The sequence below is a fragment of the Stegostoma tigrinum genome, chromosome 4, assembly GCF_030684315.1.
Source record: "Stegostoma tigrinum isolate sSteTig4 chromosome 4, sSteTig4.hap1, whole genome shotgun sequence".
Lineage (NCBI taxonomy): Eukaryota > Metazoa > Chordata > Chondrichthyes > Orectolobiformes > Stegostomatidae > Stegostoma > Stegostoma tigrinum.
Window position 1 is genome coordinate 110307200 of NC_081357.1, and position 13231 is coordinate 110320430.

At 40.4% G+C, this 13231-nt stretch overlaps 1 protein-coding gene across 2 annotated transcripts in view; it reads right to left on the minus strand.

Annotated features, from left to right (window-relative positions):
* LOC125452501 (peroxidasin homolog) overlaps nucleotides 1-13231 on the minus strand; it is a 243236-nt gene that overhangs the window by 79022 nt on the left and 150983 nt on the right. For both annotated transcript variants that reach the window (XM_048531013.2, XM_048531012.2), the window contains 4 exons: nucleotides 8517-8588; nucleotides 6113-6184; nucleotides 4351-4520; nucleotides 2634-2751 (listed from right to left, as the gene is read on the minus strand). In XM_048531013.2, coding sequence (XP_048386970.2) covers nucleotides 2634-2751; nucleotides 4351-4520; nucleotides 6113-6184; nucleotides 8517-8588 — 432 coding nt within the window. The remainder of the gene's footprint in view (nucleotides 1-2633; nucleotides 2752-4350; nucleotides 4521-6112; nucleotides 6185-8516; nucleotides 8589-13231) is intronic.

Genomic DNA, 13231 nt, shown 5'->3' on the forward strand with positions numbered 1-13231 from the left:
TGTTGGGACTGCACTCATCCAGGCAAGTGGGGAGTATTCCATCACACTTCTGGCTTGTGCCTCGTTAACAGTGGACAGGCTTCGGTGAGTCAGGAGTTGAGTTACTCGCCGCAGTATTCCTAGCCTCTGACCTGCTCTTGCAGCCACTGTGTTTATGTGGTGAGTCCAGTTGAGTTTCTGATCAAAAGCATAGTTGGCTTCACGACACTGTATACAGCAGTGTAGACTGAAGTTTGATTTAATTGCACAAAATAAGTATAAATCCAGAAGAAATTTCATGTGCTGATTTATGAGCCTTAACAGAAATTTGCGCAAACAGCCTGCAGCTGTTTATGGAATGTCATGGTGAGAAAGCGGGAAGAGTCACAGAGAATCCTGACAGGATAAGATCAACCTTATCTTTGGAGTTTTGCATAAACCATTTAGTTTATATGGTATCAAATCACTGAAGACACATGGAACAAGCCAACACAAAGAGGAAGTCACAGGGAAGTTATTAAGAGTCAATATTAGTACCATGGAAGAAGAAAGCCTTGTACGCGCAAGCAGTACCCAACTCTTAAAAAGACAATGCAGTATTGTAGGAGAATAGGTCACTTCCAGAAGATTCACTGAAGTAGGACATAAAGTAACAGGAGGTCAAATAGCTCCTCTCACAAACTGACCATACCATGACCGAGTTCAATGTAGCATTTGAAAGCAAGAAGCATGAATCAGCTGCTAGAGTTTTAAACTTAGGTTAGGTTGAGTTTAACGAGATGAGACAGAGACTGTCCACAGTAAATAAGAAAATGTACCACTGGAAAAACAACCGAAGAACAGTGGAGGATGTTTAAAGGAACATTTAACACAATACAAAACCAGTTTATACCCCCAGGAGGGAAAGTTCCAATTCACAGATAAAATTAACCATGGGCAATTCAAGAAAGAAGAGACAGCATAAAACTAAAGGACAGGGCTTACAAAAATGCAAGAAACAGCACAACTCCTGAATGGGAAAGGTACAAAGACCAGCAAAAGGCGAAAATTCAGCTTAAAAGATCTACCAAAAGGGATTATGAAAGGAAACTTGTCAGGGACATAAAAATGGATAAGAATAAATTTTATAGTTACATAAAGGGAAGAAGGGTGGTGAGAAGTAACTGACCATTGGTGGGGACCTTGTCAAATAATGTGGGGAAATGGCAGATATGTTGAATAATTACTTTGTCTCAGTACTTACAAAAGAAAAACAGGGCAGCTTGCCAAAGTCCCACGAAAATTGATAGTGGGTTGAGAGCAGGGAATGAATATAACTAATGTAAGTAAAACATCAGAGGGACAAATTCCTGGAATCTGATAGTTTTTACCCAAGGGAGTTAAAGGGAGTTGGGGAACACATTGTAAATGGCCTAAATATAACCTTGCAGAATTCCCTTGATTCAGAAGTCATTCCTCCGGATTGGAAAATTTCATGTCACTGCACTTTTTAAGAAGGGCAAAAGAGGGAAATCATGGAATTACATATCAGTTAGTTCGGGGAAGTTGATGGAGACTATAATCAAGATTGAATTCTATGGAATTGAAGGCAAATTACTGCCAGGACTGAGAAACTGGTTGAATGGCAGGCAACAGGAAGTAGGAACAATGGATAGGGACTCAAACTGGCAGGTGGTGATTCATAAGGATCTGGGTTAGGGCCTAATTATTCATATTATTTATTAATGACTTGGAAAATGGCATCAATAGTCATACATCAAAATTTGCTGATGACAGAAATATTGGAGGCATTGTAGACAGTATAGACGATGGTATAAAATTACAAAGGGCTCTTGACAGACTAAGTGAGATAGACTAAATGGGCAAAACTGTAGGAAATGGAGTTCAAGCAAGTGCGAGGTTATCCGTTTTGGACTGCAAAAACAGCAATCATGTCACTTTTCTTTTCCTGAAGACTGCATTAAGCCTCATTCAATCTGATTATGTCATAAGGACTTGGATGGGAAAAGGCAGAACAGCTCTGGATGTTATGGAAGACAGACCATCTAGGGCTTCTCATTGTCTAAACAACAATGTCTATCTTGCTAATGCAACATGGATCTGATTGCTATCATGGAATAAAATATGTTTTGTTTAGAACAAGGGCCTCTTCTCATTAGTCTCGACTACCTTGGGGTTTCCCCTACAACTTGAAACAAAGTAAACCTTGTGGACTCAGAACAGGGGATACTGACAGCTATCTTTACTTTGGCAGTGATTGACATCACATGCTCAATCAACTATTAAATGTTCTATATTTTGAATGCAAATACCCATTTTTACAATATACCATTTGAGGAGTGAGGATTACATTGTTATCATGAGGTAATGATCATAAATGGCTTGTTCTTCCTAGTGATGGCCCGTATTGTAACTGGCAGCCGTTTCCACTGAAATAGCAGCAGTATCTCACAGAAGTATACTGGCTCTTACTGTTTTGCCAGGCCTCATAATGGGGCAAACATCTAGCCAGTTGTTCCAAGTCAACCTCTGAAACTTGGGCTGCAGGCTCAGTGTATATGAGTGGCTTTATGACTGAGCTGTTTGAAAACATTAAAATAAAAATTCCATTTCATTCAATAATCTTGCAAGCTGACAGCAGCACATCTACTTACTTGTTCCGCAGCCATATTATTTCAGGTTTTGGATTACCCTCAGCTCTGCAGGTAAAGTACACAGTGTTTCCAGATGTCACATCTGCATCCTGTGGCTGTGTCGTTATTCGTGGCTTTTCTACACAAATTGAGAATTTATTTGAAAACTGCTCCCAAGACCAAGAGGACTAAAAATCACATTTTACACATTACTATGCATTCTAATATAGGTTACGTTTGATGACAGTTCCATCACCTTTTTACACAACTGGATGAAAAACTTTGTTCCGGACTTACAGCATCTGCAGTTCTTTTGGTCTTGATTTGAAAAACTTTGGTTATTTAGCATAACAAAAGTCAACAGTAAATGTAAAGCAAAGCTTTATAAATTTAAAGCCACAGTGTATCCATGGGCCATGAAAAATCTCAGCATTATTAAAATGTTCAAGGATTACAGCTTTGTCAGTTAATTATGCAACAATACCAACTCTACCCAGCTTCCTTTTTAGGAAGAAGGACAAGGCAAGGACTGAAGTCAAAGCCGCCTAAGTTTTGAAAAAAACAACTGAACCTAAGCAAAACATTTTAAGATGAAGAACACACTGAAAATGGTCAACCAAGCTAGGTGTCACTAACACAGTAGGTAAAATATTGGGGAATGGTGCAAGATACGGGAGAACAGCTGCTTCAAAAGCAAAGGATAGTGGAATGTGATCAAAGCTTATGATTCTCAGTATAATGAATGTCATCTTGTTTGCATAATTGTAGGGCAAGCCAGTGGCCAATTCTTCAGAGAGGAGGTAATGAGGCAAAATCCAGACGAAATCTAACAACAATGGCTTGCATGCACATCAGACCTTTGACATAGAAGAAAATATCTCAAGGTACTTCACAGGTCATTGCACAGTCCGTGGTATAGACAAGTAGCCAGGAAGATGATGAGCTGCTTATTTGCAACAAGTTAACAAAAAAAAGATACTTGAGAAGCCACCATGTCAAACTGACACATACAATTAGCCCAAACTTTCCAGCTTTTTTTCACCCTGGTCTTTTGTCTCCTTCTCTTCATGCTCCTGCTGAACATTCTGGTCCCTGAAAATGTCATATTACAACCCGAAATGTCTCTCCTATTTTTCCAAAAACTATCTCAGAACCCATCTTTTTCACCGACCCTTTGGACACTGCTCCTCACCTTGTCCTTCCTGACTCAATATCCATTTTCCTTATCAAAAACAGAAGTTGCTGGAAAAGCTCAGCAACTCTAGCAATATCTGGGAAGAGAAATCAGAGCTCCAGGACCCGAAACGTTAACTCTGATTTCTCTTCACAGATACTTCCAGACCTGCTAAGCTTTTCTAGCAACTGCTGTTTTTGTTTCTGCCTTACAGCATCGCAGTTCTTTCGGTTTCCATTTTCCTTATGCCTGTCTCTGAAGTGTCTGTGTGTTCCTAAAGCAAAGATGGCATATCAATGCGAGTCGAACAAGTGTCTGTCAAATTGCTTTAAAGCTAATTAAATCAGAGGTTGGTCCTATGTGGTCACTATAAACTATCAGACACCAGCTTATTGGCAAAACGTTCATTATATGGGGAATTTTGGCTGCAATATTTCTAAGTATTACAAGATATAAAAAAAACATACAATTCAAAATGGGAAGCTGATGGTAAACTGATGTTCGGTAATAAGAACTTTTGTACAGTGATGTGGTTTATATTGATTTGACCAAGGTGAAACTCACCACAGTTAAATTCCTCTGGAGTAACTGTGGCAACGGACCTTCCCTGTAGCCTTTTGGGATACTCACAGGTCGCTGCTGCTTGTGTGTTACCAGATTCTGCATATTGCTGCAACATCTCCGCCAACCACATTAGATCGCAGTTACAATTCAGGCTATTTGAGTCCAATCTCCTATTAAAAAGAAGCATCTTCAAGTGAAAACAAGCTGTTATTTTAACACATTGTTTTGTAGGAATAACTTAAAAGACTAGTTTATAAAGGCATGAGTTCTGAAAAGTATTGTTCCTAAGTTAAACAAAGACATACAAACAACGTGATAAAAGACCACTTTACTTCATCACTCAATATATGCATGTCTTCAATATGAACATAACAATCTATAAGTCAAGAAACAACTTGGAATGTACTTTCAAAAACAAAGCTGACGTCTCAGCTAAATTAAAATCGATATAAATCCCAAAATTGCTGGAAAGATGAAGCAGGTCTGGCAGCATCTGTAGAGAAGAAGTAGAGTTAACGTTTCTGGTCCAGTTTAGCACAGTTGCTTTCATTACTCAGAAATTTGAGAATAGGAATTAGGATGTTATGTTGAGATTGTACAGGCATTAGTGAAGCCTCTTCTGGAGTAATGTGTCCAGTTTTAGTCTTCCTGTTGTAGGAAAATTATCACTAAGTTGAAGAGGGTTCAGAAGAGATTTACCAGGATGTCGTCGGGAGTGGAGGATTTAAGTTATATGGATAGGCTACGACTTTATACACCAAAGTGCAGGAGGTTGAGGGTTGACCTTACAGTGGTTTATAAAATTATGAGGGGTATAGATAAGATGAATGACAGGTGTCTTTTCCCTAGGGTGGGGGATTTCAAGACTAGGAGGCATATCATAGAATCCCAATAGTGTGGAAGCAGGCCATTTGGTCCACCGACTCCACACCAACCCTCCAATCCCACCCAGATCCATCCTTCATGTAACCCTGCATTTCCCACGGTTAATCCATCCAGCCTGCATATCCCTAGACATTAAATGCAATCCAGAATGGAAGAATATTGGCCAAGAACAGGCAGGTGGGACTAGACTAGATTGGGAACATGGTCAGAATGGACTGGTCGGGCCGAAGGGTCTGTTTCAGTGCTGTATGACTCTATGGCCCGTTTTCAGAATAGGAGCCGTTTTCCAGTTTCCACAATTGTTTGTTTTTTTTTTCTTCAATATAACTCTAATATCTGAGAAACACTCCATTAGTATAACTCAATAAGATACACGCAAACCATCTGCTTTCGTTTCAGTTACCAGGTAAATACACAGGGGTGCTGTTTCCTGTTCCTGGCTGCCAGGATGCAACAACTATAGGAATCTATGATGGAGAAGGCCCCAGGAATGTACAGGAATCCAACAACTGATATTTCATTCATTTCAATGTAATCTACAAAACAACTGTGGGACCGCATTTATGAATGTGCAATGTGAAAGATTAGGATTTCCATGCTGTGTTGCAGCTCAAGAAGTTCAACATGACCAGGAGCAGGCATAGGAAGATCTGCACTAGTATCTTTTGATTTGATACAATGTGCATGCGATTTATGTGAACACCATCAATCATCCTGTTCCCTTTTCAATAATAAAGTAACTAGACCAGCACTCCACACCTTATGCAAGCGATGACCACTGATTAATCACAAAGTTTGTTTGTACCAAATTGTTCCATTAATTATAATTCTTCCCGCTCCCACATCCCCATAAACAAAGTTAGTTTCTCTTACTTACAGTCTTTTCAATGATTCTAACTGACTGAATGTTCTTGGCAAAATCTGCGACAATCTATTGTTGTGCAAAAATCTGTAGAAGAAAGCGTAACATCAGAATATTATTTCTCTGTAGACCTAGTGCACTGAAGGTATTTGCTCATTTTACAGGAATGAAGTCACTGTTCAGCAGTTGTGAATTGAGAATTAGGCATTTAGCCAAAACAGATACCATGGTTCCTTTTCAAAATTCAAGTAAATAAACAGAAAGAACAGGTGCAGTACGTTGTACACAAATAACTTCTTCATGGGTGAAAAATAAGACAGAATTTCAGTAACTAAGCAATTTGTTTGCACCAACAAATTATACCAATAAATTGCCAACATTTAAAAACTCTTTGAAAAAACTTCATCAGAATTTGATGTACATAATTTGCTGCATCGTCAGCACCTCCTTCAGTTCATAACACAGGGTATATAACAGTAAATGGACAGTTCTAAATTTTAACCAATTGTAAACTTAATATTAGCATTCATATTGATAGGTAACCATGTTGTGCAATCGGTGGATGTTTTTGAGATCAGACAGATGTAAAACATCTGTCTGAACAGATCACAGGAAATATAAGGTAAACATGAATGTTCATTGGCCCGTGATGTCTGCACCAGGTTCAGGAACTGCCCAATATTTACCAACACAAACTGCAAAGAAATTCATGTAAATACTGTTCCGATTGAAGAGTCATGTTGTTTCGTGCTGGTGTGGTGCTCAATTCTCAGTGAAAAGTCCAGATTTAGGGTTTAGCAAATGTGCAAAAAATATTGCTGGAGTCCAGCTTCCCACTGTCCAGTGGCCTCTATACCCACTCGGGCACCAGGTTCCCATAGACAAATGGGAAAAATTAAAGTGGTCAATTACAGTACTACTCCTCCAAGTTCCATTATAAAGCAGGCAGTAGACTAATTAACCAGCAGCAACCTAGTTCCAATCTTCCAGTTCCATCTTTGGGGAACTCAGTACTAAACAGATAGACATGTGTCTCCATTCCTCCTGGCAGGACATGGTTTGAACATTTCACCACATGGGCACTGCATGTCAAAAATGCCATCCAAGCATCCAAAATAGGAGAAATAGATAATTAGGCCCCTTGTGCCTGCTCCGCACTTAAAAAGATCACACATGATTTGTTTGCGGTTAAAACTCGACATTCCCAACTTCTTCCAATAGCCTCGATTCTCCACATTAGTAATAATCTCTCTGCTACTGCCTCAGAAGTACTTAATGACCCTACTTCCACTGCTTTCTGAGGGATTATGACGAAAAGCAGAATTTGCCAAAAATGCTTCAGAGCGTTGTCACCATCCCATGATCAACCTAATGAGAAGCTAGCCAAACGAATTCATAGCTTGGCTTTAGATTGATACATAGGCCTAGTGAAGGTCCACTGAGGTGAACTCAACTATTAAATTGGATTTATTTGAATACACCTCACACACTAGGAATTTAATCTGTATTAACACATGACTGTCAGTGCAACAAGAAATACCTGAATACTTTTCCGGTGTGCCACCAAAAGAATGGTGTCTAGCTAAAGTTGATATCAACCTGAAACTAAAGGCTTTGGTGTCCCAAAGGAGTTACTGCTACTTTTTCAAAAAAACAGAAGACAAGTCACACTGTAGATTTCAGGCAGTTGAGGTTAGAATAACATTGTTCATTCCTCAGCCTCTAAAGTCAATCCCTAACTAGTAATCAGTGTTGCGACTGATGAATTCCATTGACAACACAGTTGTTTAGCTATATCAAAGACATTCACAGGACTTTCACACTAACTTGCTGTAAAAGTCTCAATCCTTTGAAAGCAAAATGATTTTGTTAGTACTCTAATAAACATTGTATTGTAAACTGCAGTAAGAAAACAGCTTTTGTACATCTAGGTTAGTTCTTACCTGTCAGAAATACAATAAAAGATGAATGTTTAAGGACTTAAACACAAAATGTATGACACGCCTATATTTTAAAGAGAGGTTTGAGGCATTAACAGTAGCACAACATACTTTACCTTTTTTTTTGTAACTTCCATTTATTCATCAACACTAATGCTGTCTGGTACAGCTCCAGAGACCACAGTTCTAGCTTACAGGCAGCTGCATGTCTGAGACAGCTGTACAACTTGATAAGCCCGAGACAGAATGTTGGTCACAAGTTCAAATGAACTGGAGTTACTTGGGAGTGAATACTGTTGCAGCCGCTCCACATACTCCTAAAACAAATCTCTTTCATCTTTAACAGTAAGCCAGCAAGTCTGTCATTTCCAATACCTCTGAATTGGCCTCATTTTACAACCAGGTTTGGCTGTCAAAACCCTTTAAAGTTTTTCTCAAGTGGTAATATATTAAATGTATTAGGAAATCGTGGCACTTACAGCCTTTCAAGCTTTGGAAGGTCACTGAAGGATTCAGGTTCTAAAGATTCTATTTGATTGAAGTGGAGATACCTGTTTAAAAATAAATAGAAAATCCAGGTAACATTGAGACTTTCAACCAATTGAGAAAGTGGGTATTCTAGCATGGTTTATTTCAGCAAAGTAAACGATTAATAGCCAATGACTTACTTATACGTAATTTAGGTTTAATTTTAACATCCAATAAAGCTATATAACACCAAGAAAAAGTTTTGTTAAATTCACGTACAGTAGTCTCTGTAAAACTGAATAAGCTTAAATTAGCCACAAGCAACAGTCAAGACAATCTCTTCCCTTAGCCCCATCATGTAAGATTGAATGATTTATCTACATTTAAATTAAGCTAAGCATAAAAAGAAATCTCAAGAAAGCTCTCACCAGTGGTACACTGTGCAAAAACAGTATTTATTTTGTTTGTGCTTTCAATATAAAATTTCAAACCACCACTTCTGAAACACAAACTGGTTCATTATAAAGAACAAAAAACTTACACTCAAAACAAAGTGCTTCACTTTGAAGAAGGGCTGCACATGAATACTTCAATAAACCCAATGTCTAATTTTATTATTGAGCCTTTTAATGTCACTGGAGATACGTATCAAAAGTAGAGATTGCATGATCTGCTGTTTCCAGCAGACAACAGCTAGCATGGAACAGGTCTCAGGACATCATGCCTATACCTAACCAGTCAATCTCGTCCACGAACATTAAACTTAGAGAGTCAACATAACTGAAATTTCTTGAGTGATGCATTTCAGGAAGCATCAATCCACAGTGGAGGTGTGGAATTGTGAACTCATTTTTTTGATTCAATTAGAGATCATCAATGAAGGAAATGCAGCATCACCCCTTAAAACAGCGAGTTACTGAGTTACATGGGAGAAGGATTTCAGGTCTGATCCCTGATCTGACTTTAGCCGAGGCAGCAGGAGGAACGGTTCAGTTAGTGAGTTTTACGAAAATGAGCTGTGCCAGCCTTTCTCTATTGTGCAATGCAAAATCCAACAGTAATGGCAATCTCATTCAGGTGAAGACATAAAGGCAGTATGAGAGGAAACGGAAATATTCCACTGCTGCAATGAGTCGTGTTCTTCTACAGGGGCAGGGTAGACATAACTTTACTCTGCAAGAGTACTTCTTACATTGGGCTGAGAAAATACTCAATGTTTAATAAATCAAACTATTTTAAAACGACACACTTCACATCAACCTAAACGATCCTTAGTTCACATAGTAAAACCAAATTCCCCCAAGAATCTTGTTCAACAGTCAAGCAGTCCAGGGAAAAGAGCAGTTCCCTCCCCTTCTCCTTATCTTCAGACCTCATCTGAAGACGGATTCTCTACAGAAGCTTAGTGACGCCACTTATTAATAAGGTACCTAAACATCTATGCTGTTAAACCGTGTAAGAATGTTAATTATCAATTACAGGAAATAATTATTTTGGAACGCATACACAGACTACAGAAGAGAGGCTGTGTACAATTTGTTGAAAAAAATCTTTATGCTACACGATAGAACGCTTTGGAAAATTGCTTACATTCGGGCCACTCCAGAGAAAATACGATTTCTGCAACCACACAAAATGAACACAAATCCTTGAGCAGACATGTAGATTTGACCATCTACAAACAAAGGCCATTTTGGGCAAATAACTCTCAGGATGGGAGTCATAATTCTTTGAGACCACGTGTGGAGGCAGACTTGAAAACAGGGGGTGTTTCTGTTTAGGGATGAACACAGCTTCTTGTGCAGTTGAGTTCTTCTTCATTTTATGTGCAATTCTCTGTCTGTAACTCTGCAGCATCAGCCAACATATACTCATCACTCCCTGGAGATGTCAGAGACCAGGCAAACACCCCAGTACCACTGTACAGCACTGCCTCCTGAGAAGTTCCACTGAAGGCTGTCAAGGAGAGAGAGTAAGTTTATTTTTTCTTAGGGTTGGCAATAAGTGGCCTTCCCAACTAACGAAGGAAGCCTACAAAAAGGTTTTGGACATCAGGTAGGCTCAAGAGAACCTGGTTCAAATGCAACAAAGGCGATGAATAATCTACTGCACTCCAGCAGGGTATGTACCTCTCTATTCAATGTTTCATGCCCCAGTGTGTTAGAGTTGGCACAATAAGTATGCCATTGTACAAAACTGTCACAACAACACTGTGTCATACAGTCAGATAGTACAGCATGGAAACAGATCCTTTTGGTCGAGCTCATCTGTGCTGACCAGATATCCTAAACTGATCTAGTCCTATCTGTCAGTGTTTGGCCCATGTCCTTCTAACCCCTGCCTATTCATATACTCCTCCAGGTATCTCTTTAATGCTGTAATTGTACCCACTTCTATCACCTCTTCTGGCAGCTCATTGTATTCTGTACCACCCTCTGCGTGAAAAATTTTCCCCTTTTAAATCATTCCGCTCTCAGCTTAAACCTATGCTCTCTAATTTCGGACTCACTTACCCTCGGAAAAAGACCTTGGCTTTCAACTTATCCATGCCGCTCATGATTTTAAAAACCTCTATAAGGTCACCCTTCAGCCTCCGATGCTCCAGGGAAAATAGCCCCAGCCTATTCAGTCTCTCCCTGTAGCTCAAAGCCTCCAAACCCAGCAATATCCCTGTAAATCTTTTCTACACTCTTTCAAGTCTAACGACATCCTTCCTAAAGCAGTGAGTCAAGAACTGAACACAGTATTTTAAAAGCAGCATCACCAATGTCCTGTACAGCTGCAACATGATATCCGAACTCCCATATTCAATTCACTGACCAATGAAGTCAAGTGTGTCAAACACCTTCTTCACCAGCCTGTTTACCTGCAACTCCACTTTCAAGGAACTATGCATCTGCACTCCTAAGTCTCTTTGTTCTGCAACACTCCCCAGGGCCTACCATTAACTGTGTAAGTCCTTTCTTGATTTGCCTTCCCAAAGTGTAACATCTCACACTTATCTAAATTAAACTCCATCTAATCAAAGGTCCTGTGCCAGACAACTCTATCAGATGCAATCAATGTCTGTCACTTCATTTCATTCATCAGTTTAGAACCATGGATACCACAGTGATGCTCCCTTTCACACTGCTACCAGAGCTTACACTTACAAAATAAAAGGAGCTACAGCCCGCTCAGAAATTCAGACATCACCAGCTCAGTGGCCTTTCATACCATGAGGAGAATGTGCAGCATCTAACAGCATTTCGCCAAACCATTGCCTGGAACATGGACATAATCACAAGAAGTACTCTGATGAAGAGTTATCTAGACTCGAAACATTAGCTTGCACACCACTGATGCTGCCTGACCTGCTGGGATTCCCAGCGTTTTTTGTTTTCAGTACAGATTCCGACACTTGCAGTAATTTGCCAGCATCACAAAAAAATTGGCTGTGGGATGAACACCTCATAGGTATTTCAGGCACACCCATCACTTAATGCTTTACTGGTTTGCATTAATTCTAGCCCCTTGCTGATGCTGAAGCACTTTTCAATCAGAATCCTTTAACTCCCAAATTCCCTAAACTACATTCTACTTACTAGTAACACATAGACGATCACAGCTCTGGGGATTCACATCTCCCTGTGCATTCAATGATACAGATAAAGTTCTCACATACTAATGCAAATGTCACTTAATGTCCCTCTCCTTCTTACAGAAGAGAATGTGCACCGATAATGGGTAGGGGATACCCGGCGTAATGCTTCTCACTTAGTTTGAGGACCAGGCCAGCAGCTGGCAGGACAGCAAGGAGAACATGCCTTCGCTTTAGGGGAGACTGGATATCTATAGCCATCTGTTGAGAAAGCCTCCAATCTGTTCCTCCCAGCTACGTATCATGCAACATTGTCTTAAAAAACAGCCCTTGGTTAAGGGTGATTGCTTGCAACACTGACAAATCTTTCTTTTTCTCTGCAGCCTCTACATATCAGCTTCAAGACTGGTACCAATAGAGGTGCTCCATGTCTCTCTACCAGCACCTCACTGCATACTTCTGGAGGAGGATTGGTATTAAGAGACTGCACTGTCAAGGTCTTTCTCCCCAGCCTCCAGCAGTGCGGAGCCATTCATCTTGATGGGCAATGTATCTAGAGTAGGTTCGTTATGCAATCTACAGCCAAGGTATCTAATGCATGGAGCACTGCCAGAAGATAGACCACTGCTGAAACCAATCTTGCTGATGACGCTCTGAATGAGATGAGACATGTCAGAGGTATCGAGGGAAGGACGTGATTGAGATGCCAGACTCAAATGTGAAGCAATGGGTGGAGAAGCCTGTCCAAGCTCTGTCTGATATTATGGCTCTGGCATGGAAGAGACGGGCAACCATCAACTCCAGCAGAACAATCAGTACCTGCTGGATTTGCACAGGGAAATTCACTCCCTCGCTTGTGCCACGGAGACTATGGGTGTGTTGACTGCCCTCCTCAATGGGTGAGGGAGGTGCCACTACTGACCTGGAGGCTGGGCGACAGACAGGCGCCAAGGACTGTGATCCCAGGGCATTCCGGAAAAGCCCTCTGTACCGTCTTCCCTCTATCAGATGCCTTCGTCAGGTCACACCAATGGGTTTACAGCTTGCACCCATGCAGCTTACCGCTACATGCTGGAGGCCCCGAGGTCTAAGCTCAACAGAGAGGCCTCCTGTCAAAAGACCTTGGGAGGCAAGGCAGCAAAGCAG